We start from the raw sequence: 22,815 nt of genomic DNA, 5'->3' as shown, positions 1-22,815 counted from the left end.
GCAGACAGACGTCAGTTTGTACCTACGCGTTTGCAGCAACGAGTCAGGCGCGCGGTTTCGACATCGCGGTTCGTTCGTTCACCGGGTTCTCCTGCGGGTCTCTTTCCCAACCGAATTTCAAATCACAGGCTAGAATCACCTCGGCCTGCCTCGCCGCACCTCCTCCTCCTCCTCGTCGTCATCATCATCATCGCGACGATCGTCATCCTACATATACGGTAGAAGCCAACCCTTCTTCGAACGAATTCATTTAAAACGCAGCTGACTTTTACTTACACTTTACGTATAACGGTACGTAATCTCGGCTCGTCGAATTTTACGTTGAAGGAATTTTCCGAAGAAAGTACTAGAAAATAAAACGACTTTTATGCGTGTAGTACCTGATTACGGTATAGCAGGTTACAAATGACGATGCATAGTGCGAAAGATTTTGCGCGAAATTTAAGAATGAAAATATTCACGTGTGACGGCGGAAACAAATGAAAGGAAAATGATGAAAAAAATAAATTAAACGCGATTATAGAATCGAAATTCGTAAATTATTCTACTACAATGCAGAGACTTGGCAGGTAAACGGGATTAATTGCCGGTTGATTGATTTTGAGATTGGAGAATAGAGCGGGATTTAAATGGGAAATTGGTATAAACCGAAGGGCGAAGGAGAGAAGGCTGCGGGTGCTGGTTCTCGGTTCACGGTAACGCAGGGAAACAGAGCGTGTCACGTGCAATATTTGTTGCTTGTTAATATACATGCATGTATCAGCCATTAGGTGTGTGTATAAGTGTGCGATCAACGCCCGTTCCCTTGGACGTTTCGTCGCCGAGGCACACAATGGCGACGATTGTAGAGATCTTTCTTTTTTTACTCCCATCTAAGACTGTATAACGGCGGAACTACATACGTACAACAACGAAGCAATTGTTGAGAAATCAGTTAGAGAATCAAAAATAAAAAGAAAAAATAAATCAACAAATAAAAAGCGATCAGAGAATCGCATTGGATCAGTTGTTTCGTCTAATTCTAGCGCAGTTTCATATCGTTTCTGTACCACTTCATTTTTTATTTTCAATTAGTGCTCTCGCATCATTCGATACAGAATTCGAGAAAAATCGAGGATCTTGACATGCTTTTTTTTTTTACATTGATGACACCGTCTTTTTATCTATTTTTTTTTAAACATTCTATTTTTATCTTGTTGCAAATCGACCCTCTCGTTAAAAATCGCGACAAAATCTACGAATTCGCCTATTACCGTATGTGACAATTGTTATGTTTAACAACTATCGGCAGAAAATAAGAGATATATAGTCTACGGGGATGTTGCGCTGGTTCGCGGAGGGCGTGGAGGGAGGCGGCGGCGGCGCATGCGTCGGTAATTCTCAAGGCCTTGCCGAGGCATTAGCTGCTGTTTGAGTTCGCTGTTTGTCCTACTTTCAACGTACCCGCGGTCAACGACCCGCTATGCCAAGTGGGTGAGAGAAGGATCGAGCAAACGCGAGCCCAAGGTGGCCATCCCCCCCCACCCTCACCACCGCCACTCAACGCGTCGAAATCTACACCGACCAACCAGCACAGAGATAACCGCAAAAGTTCGGCCGCGTTCCGCGAGCGGCGCCAGTAATCATTCGCGAATTCGCGAGGTGAGCGATTCGCGCCGGCGTATTTAAACGCAGCGTTGCGAGAGAACGCGAGACGCTGTCTGTTCGCGGCTACGTCGGTACGGTAGGAAATCATTCTGAAATACTTGGGACGTACGTACGTACAGGTGGACGGACGTCGGTATCGCAGCTCACTCGCGGTAAAGACGCGAGGATTAGTGATAACGACGCGACACGGTTAACGGTTATTTATTGTACGCGATCGCGTTGATGGTTTTCAGTTTTTCCTGGGTGGAAAAGTTGGTATTTGAATGTTTTTATCTAGTTGTTTAATTATGTTTGTGAGGGAAAATTTTCGTAAACGTTGTTTAATGTATTTTTATGTTCATTTTTTGTTACAGGTAAGTTCGCAATACGAATGTGTACGTGCGGATTAAGAACGTCTTTCGATACGTACGAGTACCTGCGTCTAATACCGCAGTGAAATTCTGGAAAATCAACGAAGAGTGAGTTGAAAACAAATTATAACTGTACGCGGTGTACCGTATGTAGATATACCTGTAAGAACGGCGTATATTTGTAAACGAACGTACAACGGAAGGTTGAAAAATTGAACAATCCATCCGATTATAATTTCGACCTTCTCGAAATGTTATTTTTCACCACTGTAAGAATTCCCGGTTAGATTTATTAATACACGATCGACCTTGCCGAAACATACCGATGTACGTATAGGTATGCACACACGTATACGTATAGAACGTGGGTGATTTTCTGAGGAAAATGAAGAAAAATAAATATAAAATGGCCGCGAGAATAAGGGGGGCAAGCGGCGCCGGCGCAAACAGGGAAAGCTCTTCCCCCGCGGTTTTCCTCTCCTGTCCTTTTCTCCTCTTCGCCTCCTCTCTCTCTCTCTCTCTCTCTTTTCCCCCTTCGCACAGGGGTTCGAGACCCCGTCCTCTGGCGCGAAGCGCTACCCAGTGTCATCCGCGACCTGGGTTTGTCAAGTTTATGGTCCGCGAGTCAGTTCGCGAAAGCAGCCGCAACCGCGTGACTCATCCACCGTATTTACGTGTCACTACGGATGGCCGAATAGGCGACGGAGAGCCTTGATCGGTACCGGATAACGAGCATCGATTCTCCGGGTATTCACAGAGCCGCGGAGACTTACGGCCGTTCCGTACCGGCTCGCCAGTGACGCGGGTTTTTCCCCGTCAAATACGGCCGAGCCGCTGATTCAGACCGACGACGATATCGGCTACCGCAGGATAAAACCGATGCGATGATAACACGACGCGACTTCGACCGAGATAAAAACGGAAGAGGTTAGTCTTTATGGACCCGGTTTTATGCCAAAACGGATTAACGCGTATTGCGTGTTTACAATTTTTCATGCGCTCTGAACGAGTCCGTTATTCATAACGCACGATACTCTCTCATTAACTAATTTTTTTCTTCTTTGTGTATTATTGTGCGTACGTTTTATTGCGAACAGTTTCGTACGATATGTGCTTTTCATTTCTGTCAATTTTCACCGCTCGAATATTATCATTGACTTTGAGAGATGCGGGTTGAAAAGTTTGTCTTTTAATCAACGAAACACTAAAATTGCGTTAAAAAAAATTTTTACACAAGAAAGAATGGAAATTGCGCGGGCAGCTTTTAGCATGAATCCCTGTTTATCCCTGTTGAGGAGAGGGACTACCCGAGGGATTGTTTGGCATTGAAACGGGGCGTTATCGATTTCCGGGACTACTGCTCACGTGCTCCCCCCTCCCCCTCCGAACCGTTTGGCATTGACATTGCCGTCTGTCCGAGAGAGACAGAGAGAGAATAGGAGAGGAGTGGAATGAAGGGTGGGAACTGGTCAGCTAACTGACGAACGGGTTCCGGCGCCGTTTCGCAAATGCGGGAATTTGACGAAACCGCACTGATTTTTCCTCCTCCTCCTCCTACTCCTCCTCCTCCTTGTATCGTTCCCCTTCGTTTCGTCTGGCCGCGTTTTACCCTCGCGGTTATTACGATTAGTTTACACGTATGTTCGAATACGTCTGTAACGTAACTCTACACACCGTTGGCTAACCGCGAGTTTAACAGTTCGCCGCTAGATCGCGCGTTGTACTCTTATACAGTGTATTTTATACGTTACATTTGCGTTGTATATGTATATTATAAACATACCAATTTTAAAGAGGTGAAAATGTTATTTGGATCACGCTGTCACGATTTGATGCAATTATTATACAGATTAATTTGAGGAAGATGTTACAACAGGTTGCAACTCGGGTATAATAATAGACGCAGTGAACTTGCTCAAGGATACAGCTTCAAGCTTACAAACATACAACCTAATTGTAAGCAAAACGCGTCACCCTTAAACAAATAAATCATATTATACGTCTACGCTTGAAACATTTTCACCAACAGCGTTGCTAAAATTTTTTGTTCTCGTGAAAATTATAAACTTGGCACGAGGTTTCTTCCACGTTTTGATAACGTTTTTCTTTCGACGAACGGTAAAGATTTATTTTTTCCCCCCCATTCATAATATCTCTTAGCACGGGTGATCACTCTTCTTGTATTTAATTTTCTGAAACATCAACGAAATTGTTTTCGAAATCGGAGCGGGGGATGGAGGGATTAGAGAGCCCCGTGTATGTTTTATTACGGCGAGAGGTCGCGAGTGTAGAATGTCGGAGAAACGAAAATTGGTTTTCCGCAATCGAGGCCAGCGATGTAGAAGTAAGGCGGCACCTAGGTGCGTAATACGCATTTACGAATACCTGGCAGAGGATAATCACGCCTACGCTCTCGTGCATCGTGTTGCAACAATTTACCGCTCATAGTCTCACGGCCAGGCGATCTGACCGGGCGGTCGTTTCTTCTCGGCCCGACGCCGCTCTCGCGAACGGGGTCTACGTCCGCTATCGGGGCCTCAGGGCCGCGAGCGCTGGCCCCCCACCCACCCCCTCCCTGTCCTCGAATCGGGTGAACTCGCGCGAAAATCTCTGCGCGTGTGTGTGTGTGTTTAGCGTATATGTGTAAATGTAAATTATGTACACATGTACACACACGGACGTATCTTCAACCGTAATATCTGAGTGGAAGAAAATTGTGGGGCTTGAGAAGAAAACAAAAAAAAAATAGAGGAGATGAAACAACATTTGTGAAAGAGAAAGAGAAAGAGAAAGAGAAGGAAAGCCGTCCGAGATTCGATGGTGTAACTTTTATACATACGTCGTCGAGTCTCGAGTGATGTGCAGTTAGTTGACTTGGACGAGAAAGAAAGTGCTTTCACCATTTCTCCTTCTATACGCGAGCCGCCTCCTCTTATCCCTACCTCTCCTTTCTTCATTCTCTTTCTCTTTCTCTTTCTCTTTCACCCGCGACCGATACCACGTATATTTATATATACATATATATACATGTAGAGAGAGAGAGAAAGAAAGAGAGATGTATATATATATATATAGATACCGGCTGACTGCTTTTACTCTCTGCAGCGTCTGTGCGGCTGGAGAAAGCTGAGAAAACAAGGAACCCCCGCTATCGAGTCGCGTACAATTCACAGCTTTACGTACAATTTTCTGTTTCGCTCTTAAAAAAGTCTATTATTATTGTTATTATTATTTTCATTGTTAGGTATATTTAACGTGATACGGTATGAAAATACGGGTCATTTGTACCGAACGAATATTGATCATGGCTCTCGTACTCCCCGTAATTCTTTGGCTCGTTCTTCACCACGTGTAACTATACATGAAAATGATTAGGAGGATTACGCGGATAGGCGGTAAGCATTCGTTACGCATCGGGCAAACATATCTCAAATCATTCGCTCCGCGTTTGCCGCGTGGACGCAACGTTTTACTCGCACCGTATAATCCACCAACGCTGTAAACACGGCCGACGTAAAGAGTTGAGCGAAATTTGTCCTATATAACTCTTTTGTCTCGGAGTTTGGGTGTTGCACGGGTTCCTTTTTAAATTTTTTTTTTTTCTCCTTCTTTTACCAAAGTACCTTACAATCCGACCAGAGTAGACTCGTCGAGTAAACGATTTCGGCACCGGCTACTCGCTGCCTCCACCGACGGATATTTCGTCATCGGGCATGCAAGGTAGACGCATAGGTAGGTAATTGGCTTATACCAATCGCTGTTCGGAGAGCTGAGCTTGCTCAGTGTTACGTGGCCGAGCTGAGAGAACTCCGAGAGAGTCTCTTGCTTAACACACATCTCCGTCGTCGTCGTCGACCGTCCTGGATCTCGGACGCTAACCCCGTCGTCGTCGTCCGTACAGAGATTCAAGGCCGATCAACTCTCGGCTCTTACTTTCACGCGCTGCAACCACCAGCCAACGCACTCGTATGTCATACCCCTCCTCTCTTTCTGCATATCTCCGTTGTCTTCTTTCATCTCGGTTTCTCTCGCTCGACCGTAATATTTTACATTTTACACAGAATTCGTAGTTTGAAACCATGTTTTTTTGTTTTTTTTTGTTTTTTTTTTCACAGCACTTCTCACTCGTCCTCAATTTTCCCATTCCTATTTTTCATATCGATCGAAGAAGATTCGATAACCGAGAGTATATTCATTGTCTGCCTGTGTTCGTATACACATGTATTTGTACATGCAGATATTGGATAGGTTTAATGGGTGTAAAGGAGTGTTGCGACGGCTCGTGTTTTATCTCTCTAGAACAATAAACTCAACCAGGTCGTGTCTACGACCGGTTGGCCTTGCCGTGCTCCGTGGACCGAGACACACCGGCTTGCAAAATCATCGTTCGAATTAATTCCCCCGATCGGCGTTATTGTATCGCGCCAGGTAGATTATATACCTACGGGCACTGTACTCGGCTGTATAGATTATCATTGTTGTCGTTGTTGGTATTATTGTTAATATTATTATTGTACATACACCTATATCTATAAAAACTTTCGCAATTCGATCGTTGAAGTCTCCCTGCGTAATAAATGCGGTGTAGTTTGTTCGGAAAATTACTTTGTACGTTGTAACGAAATTCATTTTTTTTTTTTTTTGTCAATCATAAGCAAGTACGTACCTACTCGAGATCGAATCAAGTGCAATTAATCGTAAGTACGATGCGAAGAAAATCGTCGTTGCGTAAAATAAAACGATACTCGGTGTCCCTGTATCTAAGGTTGCACGCCCGTTTGAACCGTATAGATTCTAGGACACGTCAATTGTTGTGACACGTTTAAAAAATTTTTCGAGGTCGTTAACCTCGTGTCAATTAGTAAAATCGGCCGGCTGATGAGCTTATGTCCACACATACGTTATGACCCATTTTTGTTTCTATCTATTTCAGTGTCGTTACAACGACCTCTTACATCAATTTCCTCCACATTGTTGTGAACTGTTTTACCTCGTACGTACACATTGACAAAAATTTTAGTAGGTACCAACACGCACGTATATAGTGAAAAAAACATACAAACACAAGGTCTTTATAGTATCCGATGTAAGAGACTCAGCCTCGTGGTTATTAGTACAGGGCGTATTATTATCGAATCTTGCCACGATTCTCAAGAACAAATCGTTCGTTCCTCTTTCTGTAACACACTTCATGTATGCTACATACATATACATATATATAGGAACGGTCGTATACACGCGAACGGTTGGAAATATTATAACGGTAGATAATTCCCGGGGTTCAACTCGCGGGTGTTCTTCTTCTTTTATCGCGGTCTCTGGGAACAATCGCGAACAAACGCAAACCGAGGCTTGCGCTACGTTAAAGGACAACTGACTTCCGGTCAGACCTCCCCCTGGATTCCGTCAATAGTTTTGCCTACCAGCGTCGCGGAGATGATGCATCCGTCCTAATTGTACCCCTTAATGAATTACAATGAAATTCAACGAAGCTCGGTGTCCTGCAACGAGGCCCATCCCGATCTTTAACCTCCCGGGCATCCGCGCGCGTCTGTATGTGTGTGTGATTTTGTTAATACGATTCTAATTAGGAATTTGTTTGGTATGTAATAACTACTTGTGTATTACAGACTAAACGTATGTACGTATGCTTAAAACATGCGAGCTTAATTTCTCTCTCTCACTCTCTCTCTCTCTTTCACCGGAGTGGAGTCGTGGCGCGCGTTTGCGTTGATAAAGTTCATTGGTCAGGGGTCGTCACTTCCTCGAACGGATGTATAAATACACTCTTGTTTCGATGACGTTGCCCGGTGTAATACAAATTACCAAATTAAAATCGTCCGTTCTTTACGCTTCGCGTTATCATTACACGTAGGTAGGTAGGTAGGAAACCTATCTTTGCATGTATCGTCGTTCTTCCATACCGTACGCGTATCGTATCGCATCGCATCGCACCGCAGAGTGCGGAGTGGCGGGTGGAAAAAAAATTAACGAGAGTTTTTTTACTTTGTCAGCACGCGTTATGTTCCGATCGCTTCGCAAGCTATTTCGTCTATTCTAACATTATTTTTTTTTATCAAAAAAGCACTGAATTTAAATGTGTTATTTGTTAAAATCTTGCCGGTCGTTGATCCCTGGCCCATTTATTCGGCTCGACGAACCTTTTCTCATTGCCGATTGGCTTGTTCCATCCACCTAGGCGCCTAATCACTTTTCACCGTCGCGCTGCCTGCACAATTTCTTGTTGTTCAGACATCACCGATTATACCATAGGTATATTGTATCGATCAATCGTCGACGTCGCGTGTTTTATTTTTTTTTTTTCGCTATAATTATTATTAATACGCCATGTCTAATTAAAAAAATCGTAATATCTGCTCGCGTCATATTGTACGTTCTAGTCGATAAAATCACGGACAAAATATACGACGGGTAGGAATAATTCGTACACGAAGGTAATGTGGAGAGATTGGTCGGTTGATTGATTAATTTTATTATGCCGTTGCAAGACTTTTGGAAAAAAAAAGAAAAATACAGGAATAGTAATAAAAAAATTAACAAATTAACACAACGGTACTGTAAAGCGGAAAATTATACAGATATAATTAACCCTGATAGGTCAATCTGAGTGAATTTCACCCTAAACATTTTTAAAACTCTTCGTAGAATTCAGAAATAGACTTTCCTATTTTTTCTTGCTCGAAATCAATTCTGCGAAACGAAAACTTTTTTTTCGTCCGTCTTATCTCTTAACTTTGCCGATACTTTTCAACGTTTGAACAATCAATTTTGTTTAGGAAAAACTGAGAAAGCTTTTTCCGCGATCCTCGAACATTACCCAGAAATTTTATTTAGATTCTTAGAACTCATCGTCAAAGCAGGATATCACTTTTTTCGAGCTCGGATGAATTTCACCCTCGGTATGACCGTTACGCGATTCCGCTTAGGTGCGACCACTTACGGCTGACAATTAAAATCGCACGAATCGCAGACCAATTAGAATCTGATAAGTGAGAGAAAAAAAAATGTCGTTTCAGGGTGAAGTCCTTGCAGGGGCGTCCGTGTTATCCGGTATTACAAACGTGAGAAGACAGAGAGTCCTGCTGCGAAGTCCGCGTTCGGATCGCCGGGTTCCCGTTACTCGGTTATCCTTGGACTTCTAGAATATACGCGGATGTGTACTTGGGTGAATGTGTATCGGTGCACGGTGCACAACACATACTCATTGCACGTTACACGTACATGCTTGCGGTGCACGACCGAAGGATGGATGAACCGAGTGAACCATATCACGTGCTCAAAGTCACTTTGCCCCGGGGTTGAGTGACCCGGGAATCGCCCCACCTCCTCCTCCTCCTTCGTTTATTCTTCTTCGCCTTCTTTCTCTCTCTCTTTCTCTCTCTCTCTCGATCATGATTCTCGTCCACCACCTGGATTTTCGTACCGTCGAGATTCTTCGTTCCTTTTCTGCCAATTTTTTTCATTTCTCTTTTTTGTTTTCGTCAAGGCTACCGAAACTTGTACCAAATCGTTCCTTTCGTTTGCGAGCGAAAATGTATATTTATATACATATATATAATATATATATACGTATATCTACATAATTTATACGATCCGAAACCTGAATCCGAGAAGTAGGTGACCAGATTAATTGGCAAAAGTAAGGAAAATATTTTCTTCCTATACGTGTAATACTTTTACGTATAATCTTTTGTGCACCTGATGCTGCTGCAGACGATTACGAAGAAAAAGGCAACGAACAGACGCGCCGAATGGAGACGCGGAATACTTTCGGTTATGCAATGGATGTACCTACATACCTACTGCTGAAAATGAAGTGACATATATGTTATCACGGTAATCGGCCGATTTGTGTTTCGCGACCGTGTGACGAAAAAAATCTCCGCACTTATACGTATAATTGTAATTAGCCGAACGTTGGACGATTCGGAAAATTATAACAGCGTCGGAGAAAGAAAATGGAGAAGAATCGTATCGCTGCGCATACCTGCGACTTGTTTGATTGTAATTTTTCAAGAAGTTGTATAAAAATTTGAACATTCAAGGAGGATCGGGATGATTTTCATCCCGTGCGGGATTACGGATACAAACGTTACGTACGGGATGGGAGACGAGGGATGGCTCCAGGTTCTCCGTGTACGACGTACATGGAGATACGTATACACGTGTTACGGAGAACTTTCGCGGCGTCGACTGTGCGAGTAATGGCATTTGGTCACTCCAACGCCAGGCAGTACCGACCAGGTTGAATAACCGACGCGTTACGTCACACGGACACACGTATTACAGTACCGGCAAGACGGTGTGCACGGCACTCTTACGAGCACGGTGCCGATCTTAAAACGTTTGCACGCAGGCGCTGAAGACGACGATGGTGGTGGTGGTGGTGGAATGGGTAACGAGGTATACATACCTATATACCCACTATGCTACATGTATGCTTGTAGATAAATAACGAAAGATTGAAAAGAGTGGGAGAAGATGAAGAAAGAGCCGAGGAAACTGCAGTCCTCTTCGTCCTCTTCGTCCTCTTTCTTGGTTCTCGTTTTCCACCTCGTCCTCCTCGTCGTCGCTCTGGTGGTTGGCAATGGTGGTGGTGGTGGAAGGTAAATGGAGGTCGATCACCTACGTAGAAGTCAGTGACACCTTCGCGACGAGGGCACACGGTTTTTACCGGTCAATTATAATCTATTCGGCGAACGATGCGCGGAGTATGTGTACGTGTATACATATGTGTATGCACGTGTGTATGAGTCGATAGACATCGAAATACATATGCACATTGTCCGAAAAACAGTCGTTCTCCAATCGGTCGTAAACAAATTCGGTTGATGAAAATGATAATTCGCGTCGATACGTTGTACGCAAGGATTTTTCACGCAATTCAATCCGATCGTTTATTCCACGTTGATCGGATATCGAACGAATTCTGTAGTTGACTTGAGTCCGGTGGACGAGAGAAAAAAAAAAAATAAATAAATAATAAAAATATCTGGATTTCTTACTCTTCGAAACTCTCGCGTTATACACCGTATATCTTACACAGGCAAATTTTACACCTCGTCATCGCTTCACGATCATCATGCATAACGCAATACAACGGACAAAGGTTGTCGACACTGTGAACGTAACGAATGGTTTCGGGCAAAGGGAGAGGGTCGCGAAAAGGAGGAGGGGTGTAAAAGAATAAATACATAAATATATAAATAAATTTAAAAAAAGTATACAGGATAGAGAGGGAGGGAGGTTCTTCTTCTTACTTTTCGCGATAACAGATAAAATCGTCACGTGGCGATTTTGCGCCTACACAGGTTATCCGGAACGGCGAAAACGTCCGCGGTTCGTCGGCTTCGCGAATTTCAAGGTCTCACCGCGGTTCGATGACAGTTCGCGTATATACCATGTCCGCCTTGCACGACTTATGTATGTACGCACACACTTGTAACACACCTATTTACCCCAACCACGTCTGCGTACCGATCTATTATACATGTATACGTATACGTACGTGTATTTACGTGCATGAGTTGTGTAACGTCGCAACGAATTCTCGTACGCGCGGTCAAGCTATTTCTATGATTTACAAGCAAGTCTGGGACCGATAATTATTATCTCAGAATAATGATTATCGTATCTGCACCGAGAACGAAGCCACTGACCCAACAAGGCCAACTTTTGGCTAGTTACATCTTTTCACCTTGCCTCGTACTTTTTCACCATACGTTTTTGCGTCACATATGTATACGCACGTATGTGTTTTTATACAGCTGGATACTCGCTTGTAATAATACCTGGTGCAGTCCGTCTAGCCAGGCATGGTTGTTATACGTACAGTGTGCACGTAAATTATTCACAGACACGTTGGCTGGAAATATTTGGCAAACGCTGCTTGGTCTGCGAGTCTTGCCGAGGATTTTATTCGCACGTTTCATTATCGTTGAACGGTCATTTCCTTACAATACGTGATTATAAATAAAGGCGATACGGTGTGCTGTTTAGCTTTGTAAATTCGTTGTTGTTACATGTACCTACCGTATTATCATCCGTACGTGTATACCGTGATTTACTGTTATCGTCGAGTGAGAAATAAGAAAGAAAAATGCGCTACAGAGTCGCGGAAAATGCGACTGTCAACGAAGATGAGAGAAGAGTGAGAGAGATGAACTTGAACCACGACCACGACCTTTCCCGCGCTTGTATACCTATACATGCGTACCGTACACCTATTACACCATGTTTACACGAGTGCTTATAGGTATAGGCCGTCTCGAGTTATCCAAGGGAAGGTCGGCCATCGGATATATAATAGCTTGGATGCTGAATATATGTAATTAAACATACACCGGAAGGTCTCGCGAACTGAGGTTTGACCGATTATTATTAATCGAAGGGTAATAACGATCGGTCGGAAGAAATTCGATACTCGATACAATAAGATTCGTGACAAAAATTTGACAGTTCCGTGCGTAAACTGCAAGAGAAATAAAAAAAAAAATGTTTCAAAAAATAAAAAAGGAAGTAACGAATGACAGGAAGGAAGAAAGGAAGAAAGGCGAGACCGAAACTCGATCGAAAAGTCCCGATAAATCGAGGGAGAGAGAGAGAGAGAGATAAACGCGTGGCGTTCGCGAAGAACGAGGTTAAGAATGCGGCCGCGATACTGAGCCAGGTTCTTCTCTTCTCCTCTCCTCTCCTCTCCTCTACGGCCACTTGTCTCCAATACGCTCGTTTTCAAATCGCTCCGTTCCACTAACACACACTCCTATTAATCCTGGGCCTCCTTCTCCTTCTCCTTTTCCATCTCCTTCTCCTCCTCCTTCTCCTTCTTCTCTTAATCCTATAACCTATTGTGAAGTCGCGAAAAGAGAGAGGCGAACGTAGATTTTATACAATTATGTTATCATACAGAGACAGCCGATGGTTTTTATTCGACAAAAAATTTCCTCGAGGTTTCTCGCTGGTGTGTAACTTTCGTTAGTTTGTCCCAATGTACGGTACAGCGATGTATACGCTAGGCTCGACGGTTTTCTGCAAATTTTGGACGGGGGTAAAATGTATAGAAGGATTAAAAAATCGCAAGAGCCACGATATTGAATTTTATAATTAACAAAAAAAGTAAAACTTAATGTACAGAATTTACGAATACTAAAAGTAATGAAAGATTGGAAAAGGCAGAAGTAGAAGGCCGAACTGTAGAATCGCAAAAATTCCTCTCGATAATATAGAATCGTACAGAGATTCCCGATTTTGCTGTTCCATGTTTTTACATTTTTATACCACGTCTCCTTCTCTGTTTCGACTCACTGTGTTTTCAATTCCCTGCACTCGAACGATCCACATTTTTCAATATTGCGAGAACAAATCTCGCGTCTACGAAAATTCGATATTCCGGTACTTTTATCAATCAGCAATTCTATTTTTTTTACCCCTACCCGAAATTTTTCATTGCGAGTAAAAGAAGATCAAAAAAAAATAGAACGCACAAGTTTTCGCGAATTGCGAACGTGCAATTAGGTACATAATAGTTACACGTCGGCATCGGACGACATTGTAGGTAAGAAAAACACACACATATATATTATATATATATAAATAGGCCGTTGACTCGCGGCTGTGCGACGGCTGTGCTTTTATTGTTACGAATTTAGATCGGCTAACTGTACTTTCACTTCTATAGGGAACAACGACGAACAAAACTGCTCTTCGCACGTCCAATCGGACGTCTAACCCTGATTGTCGGCTTGTAGCCAAGTCTGTTCGCGATGATGCGGAGGATCAGATATCGGATAAACCGAGTTCGTTTGAATTGTGACGCGCCTAATTGAAGAGAGGCCGGATTAATTAATCGCGGACTCGTATGTACGTACGTACGATCTACGTAACAAGTCGAGCAAAGCGTTTGGCAGATTGTTGAGAATTTTCGATCTCTTTATGCGGCTAGATTGGCTAGCTATATATTATTCGCAACACTCGGCACGTTCACTGCGCAAAATACGATACACAATGCCGCAGATTATCTCGCGGAGTAAACAACAATTTTTATTTTTACCATTTATCCACTTCGTCTTCTTATTTTTCTCGTCCATGGGTATTGTTGCTTCGCAAGCGGATGTTTTCTTCCTATTTTATCAATCTTCTTCTTCTTCTTCTTCGTCTTTTCGATTTTTGTATTATACCTATACATGTACAGTGTACCGGCGATATTCCGGGAACGGTTTATAATCTCGATTCGGATCGCCACTGTCGATTGCCGATCGAACAACAGGATATCTTCTTACTCTTCCTATTCCCTCCTATAAACACGCGCTCACACAGAGACAGACTTCCATCATCTTTTAACGCTGTTCACCTTGCGGTTAAGCCCGGAATCGGCCGGGAGCGAGATACGGAAGGCGTCGCGTCGCGGAGCTAAAGATCGTTACCGACAGGCGTGTCTAAAATCCGATTAAAATCTTACGGTTGATTTAAAATTTGCACCCCGGTCGCGTCTACGAACATACAGGTATCCTGCACGGACTCGAAACAACTTCGTTTATACGCCGCGCCGCGGGTTATTAAACCATTATTTTTACTCCTCTTGCAATTGAACACGTCGCCGCCGATGTGTTTTTGACGTGAAAGTATTTGTCAAAAATAAAATGGGACAAAGAAAGAAAGAAAAAACATTACCTCGCAGCGAAAAAACTAACTCGGTACCCGCGAGGTGTCGTAGATCGGAATATTTCGCGGGAAATAATTAACGTCAAGATCAATTTTATCCGGTACATGAAATCACTTGCAATACACCGTATTTCGCGTATTACTTTAGCTGGGAGAGACACTGTAACGTATGATACAGGTTTATATGATCTAGATCAGCAATCACGAAGCTATCGCCTTTCATTTACCCCTGCAGGTGAATGTCGACGTTCTCGTGACCGAATAACCAAATTCGATGCCGGTATATACGACACTTGATTTTATACATACACGCCGCGAAGTGTAACAGGCAGCGTGCGGTAATCCAAGTCGGGTTGCGTAATCGTACGAGTCGTTGGTATAATCGCTGTGCATCGTGGCGGCACTTTCCCCGAATTCGAATACACGTGACATGTTTCGAAACTTTTTCCGTTTTTTTCTTTCTTTTTTTTAAGGTGATACTCGAAAAATTTGCGAGTGACACGGAGAAGAGGAAATTGTCGTAAAACCTGGAGGAGGTGGGAAAATATTCACTGGTCGCCAACAATTGTTGCAATATTTTCGATTTGTTTTTTTCTTATCGCGGTTCAATTAATCATTGTTCGTAAAAAGTCGGCACTGAAAACGAAACAGGAACGTCAAAGTAACGCGACACTTCTGTTTCGGTGGGAAAAAACTGTTATCCAAATTTCTCCGATACGATTGATCTTTCGGTCAAAAGATTAATTGCACGACGACACGAAATAAATAAACTAATATATAAATAAACCCGTAAAAAAATGTTACAATAATTGTTAGCGACATCTAAATATGTTCCTACCTCGTCCAGGTTCTTACGACTATTTTGTTTTCAGTATTTTTCACAAATTTTTCGAGCGGCGTCTTGACAAAAAAAATAAAATAAAATAATAATAATAATAATAATAATAATAATAAAAAGAAGTCAAGAAACGAATCACCTCAATGTATACGTATATTATCTACAAGAAATTGACGAGTCTGTAATTGTTGTTCGGGATATTTGTTCGTTCACCCGTTGGTATCGGATCCCATCCCAACTGCAGTCATTCTTCATCGGCATTCTTGAACCTCTTTCCTCCTTACCGCGAGCCGCAACGCCCGAGACTGCAGATCTTAAGTGTAACATCGCTGTTGCACATTCGCAGGTTACCGACCCCTCGCCGCTTCTGCAGTTCATACTCACTCACTCACTCGCTCGCTCACTCACCGCAGACTTTATCCTCCGCGTTCACTGCCCCCTGTGCATCCGTGCACGTTGCCTTTTTTTTTTTTTTTATTTATGTTTATTTATTTTTTCTTCCCCTCCCCCTCTCGCGGCGACGTCATTCTTTCCTCGTCTTTGCCTCCTTTTCTTTCTTTTCTCCTTCACATTTATATATTTATAAATATATATATATATATGTTTTATCACGGAAAATTTACTCGACCCTAATTCCGTGGTGTACCTACCATTCTTGAAACACTTGTAACAACTTGCGTATGAAATATTTGCCAATCCGAAACCCCTGTGTACCGAAGGTGTATGTTTTTTATCATTGTTTTTTTACATCTTTGAACGATGCATTTCACCGCTCACGGGGACAATGGATGACGGAGTTTCTAACCTCGGTTCTCTCCGTCCGGCGTCCGTTTGAATTCCAAGTTCAGTGGCCCAGCCTCGACGAAGTCGAAGTCGATGGACGGTGGACGGTTACGCTTATCGTTTATTCAAACCACGAATAAGTCTTTGATCGGTCATCGGCCACGCAATCCACCCTCTCCAACTTAGTCGCGAAACAGTCTTTCCGTGCGTGATCTGGCGGTATATTACAATTGCACACGTGAATCGGAAAACCGTAAGGAGAGACGAGAGGGGATAAATTTTCTCCTTAATTATCGTACGTAACCCGTGTACACAGATATGTGCAATATCGTTCAATAATTGTCAATATTTTATTCAAGAGAAAAGAAAAAGGGAGAAATTCATGAAATACTACGAGAAAGGTCCGGCAAATTATATTCTTTCAGGTGATTCGTCGGTCGCACTCGGTGTTCCCAAATCGGGTAGGTATATGAAATAATATAATGTAATCGAGGTCTGAGAGGCGCGATCCGCGATTCCGCGGTGAATGAGCAATCGTCTTCGCGGGCGGTGAAGGATTCAAGGACTCACGTTCGCCGATACATACTTTTTACGAATCGAAGCCTCTGCGATTCACGGTCCCAGGAAATCACCTGGACTCGACAACCTTTTCATCCGCCGTTCGTTCGTTTGTCTTTCTCTGTATTTTTTTTTATTATTCCCCACCTATACCGAGGGAGGGAAGGAAATTCCAAACATTTCAATTCTTTTTTCAACGTCCGGTTTACAGACACACGCGAGTGCGTTAATTTCTCCATTATCCATCACCCGGCTCAAACTGCTAAACGTACAATGAAAGTGAAAAGAAAGAAAAGGATCATCGTTTTTTTATAATTTGAAATTTTTTTCCTTCATTTATCGACATTCGTGAAAAACCGCCGTATCAGAAACTTCCCCCTGACAAGGTAGTCTACGTACAGGTAGTGGGTATACATGCAGTTCAGCCGAGCCTCGGGTTGGCTAAGTTGAACGGTATGAAATAGCGGTCCGCGTCCTGCCGTGCCAGCTAGGCCTCCGGAACCTTCTTATAAGCACTCGGCGTGTTTACGAGATTTACCTGGGGGCAACGTCCTCAGAAGCCGGACACTCCCGCGGATCCCCCCCTCCATCCCTTTTAAATCGTTTCAAAACCCGGCTACGTCACCGACTTGGCGAAGGAATTGCCAGCCCTCTTTCCCTTTTCCACTCGGTTGTAGGTACGAACGTATCGTGCGATCTTACGGAATTGGAGGAAAACTCACCGTAACGTGGCGATGATGAGTTATTATGTCCAAACGGCGATTTTTGAAATTTTCTTAAGATTCTTCCCGCGATTATTCTATGCATCGGGAATAAATACTACGTATTTAAATCGACGACGTTTATAAATGAGAATTATATCATAACCGATCGAGGTACGAAATCGTTTAGAAAATCGAATCTACTAAGTAGATGTGTTTGATGAGTTTATACAATTGTGAAAATAACCGTCAAATTCGGGTTGGCATATCCGGATGAAAAAAATATTTGTCCGAGAGTACGACAGGGTGGTCACGCATCTGGAAATTCTGTAAAACCTGGAATTGTCAGAGGATTTTTATATTTGGTCATGGATAAAACTGAAACTAGAAACGATATTTTTTTTTGACGTAGGACAAGTTTACTTTTATTTTCTACGATAAAACAATATTTTTTTTTTTTTTAACTTTTCCGCATCACGTTCCTCGTCGAATTCGAATTGAATTTTGAAACGAACGCAGGGTCAATTCATCAGAGCTAAAAAAACGTCGCGGATAACCAGGTTTCAGCTTTTCCCGAAGAACCTGGAAATGTGACATAATATTTTCTTGCCAAAAATTTAGCAGGCCATCGTCCCGTTTCGACGAACAAGGTTGTTTCGTCCCCGTAAAAGGGATCGATCAACAATCGCTGCAACGCGGTGTTGTTTCTTGTCGAATAATAACGGAATAATTGATAGAGTCGGCGTCGTTTCACCCCGAGGGGGACGGGCGATAATCGGCGTGAGATTAGCCGGCGCGAACTACGCGACTCGGTTATTATACACGAGCCACGATGGCACTGAACTCGGATGGCCCGTCCCGGTCACTAACCAGGTAACCCACACAACACCGGAGTCTCGGGGCATCGCAACGTGCTCTGCGACGCGGTGACCCCGGTCACGTGCCTTATCCCCCCCCACTCCACTCCTTCTCATTTTGCCGCCACTCTCCCCTTCCGTTTCTTTTTCTTTTTCTCTTTCTCTTTCTCTTTCTATCGCTCTTTCTCCTCGTAATAGGTACGCTACGACACGGTAGCCTTATCTCTTCGGCTGGTTATATTTAACGCACGCCGATGAGGCTGATAAGCCGCGGCGAAAGATGTGCGCCGCTTGTGTGGTGGGGGATGGGGGGTGGTGTAATTTTGTTAATATTTATCGATGGTATTACTTGTGATTATTGTATTCTTTCACGGATACCATTTTTTTCCTCGCACACGCGGTTCGTCCGAAATTTTATTCGCGTGGGATTTTTGGGTCCCCGGTTGCGAGCGAAGAAAAGAAACGAGACGATAAATTTTTATAATATTTTGTACGATTTTTTTTCGTGGGCGTTAAAAGATCGCGTAAAAATTGCGGTTCGGATTTACAATTAAATTTGTAGAATCCACGCCGTTTCTTTACTTTTGCGTCGAACGAAAATGTGACGAATTGAGGGTTTTTGATCTAAATTGCTTCGAGAATGTGGCTGTTTAGCATTTTTTCCTCTTTTGAGATGCGCGAACTTTGATACGTCAACGTCGAAATCGACCAGGTTACCTCCTTGAAATGCTTCTCCCATCGATCATACTTGTATCAAGTATCAAAAGATCGATTCGGAAGGTCGATAAAATTCAAAAGTTGACTAAAAATTGTACTTTAGGAACAATCGTCCCTGAATATTGAATTCGTGAGCTACGAAGATGTTTAAAATAAAATTATTTCTATTTTCCTCTCAATATAAACAAAATGTAAGTAAATTAACGCGGTTAATGGAGTAGCGGCGTTCCGATTGTTACGATCCGAGGATGATCGGCAGTGCTGCGCAGGGTCAGTAACCAAGCATTGCTCATACCCGGCCCGCATGTTAAAAATAAGAGTTCATTCACATCGCCGAGCGGCGAATCCCCCTTCTTTTCTCTTTTCCATTCCCCCCTTTCCCTTCGTGCCGTTTATCCGACGAGTAATGGCCGGTGGCGATTAGCCTATTTTCACGTCAGTACCTGTACCTGTATCTGGATTCTTAAAATCCAGAGAATTCTTTTATAAACCCACCTTGAAATTCTTCAGCCTCGCGAATCCATCCGTCCACCTGTTCTCACCTATCGATCTTACCTTCGATTTCACCTCCGTATTTCAATCAAATTTTACGTACCTACTCGGTTACCATCGTGTAAAAAACATTACCAAAAACTTGAGTCACAAATTACCCCATACGTTACGTACGGTAAAATGAAATAAAATAAATTGAATTTCGTTGTAATGTAATGTTTTTTTTTTTTTTTTTTTTTTTTTATCAACTTTTAAAATCCGCTGCCTGACCGATGATTTTGAATTAAATTTTTACAGCTCGTTGACGTGTCAATTGCGGGGGAAAAAAATCTTTCACTCGTCGATCGACTCCAGATGTTAAATTAATACCACGAATTTATACGCTGTTCGGTGTAGCTGGAATTTGTTCCGTTTCCATATCTGCGTCATCGAGTGTCCGGTGTTACGTGTTTCTTGTTCCAAGAATACTTCCGGAAATCTTGCGTCGGTAGAAGCTATATTTGTACATACACGCTCACACAAGTAATATACGAAAAGCACACTTCATTCCTTGTGTATAAATTATAGCGGCGCTTATCGTGCGGACGAATCGTCGCGACCTGACTGCATTCGCGCACACGTATCTGTATTTACGTGCATGTGTATACAAAAATAACACTTACGTATATATATATACGTGTGTAATATATTTAGCAGCAATATTTGTGTATGATCACATCGCGTTGCTCACAAAGAAAGCCAATGAACTTTTCGTGATGTAGGTCAGAAAAATACAAACTTTATACAGTATGTACGCATGCATGCACGACGTACGTATATCAGTATATATACATGTATACATATATATACATATGCTATGTATGTCATGTTCGCACCACGAATTGCCCCTTGACCGTAATCCGGCATTATATGCACAGATGCATGTAACGCCTATAAATATTTGATATCAGAATCAATGGATATATCGTGACAAAAATTACACTCGTGCAAAGTGTGCGTATATGCGAGATTCAATTCTTCGTCTTTTCGCTTCGATACATGTATGCGTATTTTTTATTTATTTTTTTTTCCGACAATTTTACCAAGCTAAAATTTCATCAAGTTATCACACTCCTCTGTACGGTACCTTGTACATTGTACTTGTTTTTTGTTTGTATTCAATCGTCCAATCATTCACGGAGGTTAAAAATTCGTGACAAGGTAAAGGAGAAAGAAATGAATAAAAAAATAAATAAATAAAAAATCGCCGAGATTCCGATGCACATGATGTTTATTGTCTGTATATCTGTATACGCACGCACGTAACGCGTTTAGTGCGTGTAGCTTGTAAGAGAGAGAGAGAGACAGCGGGTCGACGCCCTGAGAGTGCGAGCGCCGAGACGCCACGCGTATAAGGGTGTTATGTCATTCATTGGCTCGCAGACTGGCCGTACATTATATACATGTACGTATGCGTATGTATATGTATACCTAGATATCGCGCATGTGTTGGAAACACGCGATCACCATGGGTGTTTGACACGTCACACGACGGCGTCGAGGAAACAAACGTGCGAGAGCCTAGGAAATAGAAGAAACTAGCAGCGAGAGCGTTGCGTTGTAACGACGCGCGTGCATACGTGTGTTCGTTTCAAAAGGTGTGAAAGTACAGTTACATAGCAACTGCTGTGGATTCGAACCGTTTCTTCGGCGACTGCGGCGGCCTTTTTCAACGAAATAGAATCGAATCGAATAAAGAAAAACAAAAAAAAGAAAGTAAATTTATCAAACGATAATAAGAACAAGGCTCGAAAGATAATATTTCACATACGCGTATGAGACGTATACATGTATAACTATATACCGTACGGGCGAAAAAATTCGCGAGAAATGAAAATTAAAGAAAAAAAAAAGGAAGGAAATTCTCGTGGTTCCGTTGCGTACCGAAAAATCCCAGCCATCGGTTATTCCGACTCGGTCTATAATTTAATGGTCGGAATCTCCAGTGAGCAATCGTGATACGCTATATTATTATGCATGTAGGAGGGAAATTCGGTGGTGTTACAATTTAGAATATAAATTGGCGAAATATCGTATGTCGGTGAACGATGCGTGTACGCATGACATGTGTGCATACGTAGCATAATATGTGCATAATTATGCATGTATATAGGTATACGCAAGAAGTGAATCCGAATTGTGGTAATTGTCATATCTGGGACATTCGCGTTACATTCAATTTATAAGGCATGTGTAAGGGGGTGTAAAATATATAGGGTAGCTGTGTATGCATACGCGTGTTCCCACGGAGAGGAAAATTGGCCGTAATTTATCCGAGAATAAGCTGCTGCTGCTGCAATGGCGCATGGTGTGTTTGTGTGTGTGTGTGTATATATATAAATAAACACTGTACAGTCTTATATCACAGGCGGCGGTGACGAGGCGATGCAGCAAGCAAGCGAGCAAGCGAGCGAGCGAACCCGCGTTGCCTAGCGTTCCGGGATACCTCTACACCTATAACGGTATACGGAATATCTTTGAAATAGTTTCGAAATCGACGAACTATTTTTTCATCAACATTGCCGTGTACAATTGGGATGGTTTTCTTCGCTTCTTCTCGCATAACACGTTTCGTTGTACGTTGCGAATACTGTCACGAGTGAATTTGATTCTTTTCTCTTTTCCTCTTCGTCGTCTTCTTTTTATTATTATCATCGAAAAATTGAAATCTTGAGGAAAACAGTGATAAGAAATGAGAAAAGAAGAAAACTGATTCGAGTTGACATGTTTGATGTTTTTTTTTTATTTTTTTTTTCATCTCTCTCTCTGAAAAATGATCGAAACGTTAACGTCTACGCGGATACTTTTTTTTCGCCGTACGACGCAGCGTACAATGTCCGGGTGGATAAACCGAGATGGCGACCATCGCGATCACCACCAGCAGCGTGGCTAGTCGGTTTGTACAGTTACCTTTCGCGGGAACGCAGAGGCAATGCACTGGCACAAGCTAGAAGTGCCTGTCGTCTCACACCGCAGCAGCAGCAGCAGAAGCAGAAGCAGAAGCAGAAGCAGCGTGCCTGCCTACCTCTATATAACGTAAAACGTGAACGATGATACGCGTACTACGTCAAGCCGTTGCGTGCTCGATGCGTCATCCGGAGTGCAACCACCTCTGCATACGCGCGTTCAACAATTTTCCCGCCAACCGCGAA

At 42.8% G+C, this 22,815-nt stretch overlaps 1 protein-coding gene across 4 annotated transcripts in view; it reads left to right on the top strand.

The window, feature by feature from the left end:
• LOC124181124 (nuclear hormone receptor E75) overlaps positions 1–22,815 on the top strand; it is a 146,442-nt gene that overhangs the window by 88,199 nt on the left and 35,428 nt on the right. Inside the window, exon 1 of one of the 4 annotated variants that reach the window (XM_046567368.1) lies at positions 2,605–2,924. The exons of the other annotated variants lie outside the window; for them this stretch is intronic. Coding sequence (XP_046423324.1) covers positions 2,882–2,924 — 43 coding nt within the window. The 5' untranslated portion in view covers positions 2,605–2,881. Of the gene's footprint in view, positions 1–2,604; positions 2,925–22,815 lie in introns of those variants that run through there. 4 annotated transcript variants of the gene reach the window in all.

The sequence above is a fragment of the Neodiprion fabricii genome, chromosome 4 (genome assembly GCF_021155785.1).
Source record: "Neodiprion fabricii isolate iyNeoFabr1 chromosome 4, iyNeoFabr1.1, whole genome shotgun sequence".
Classification (NCBI taxonomy): domain Eukaryota; kingdom Metazoa; phylum Arthropoda; class Insecta; order Hymenoptera; family Diprionidae; genus Neodiprion; species Neodiprion fabricii.
Note: the sequence above shows the minus strand (reverse complement) of the source record. Positions and strands in the feature narration are given on the sequence as shown.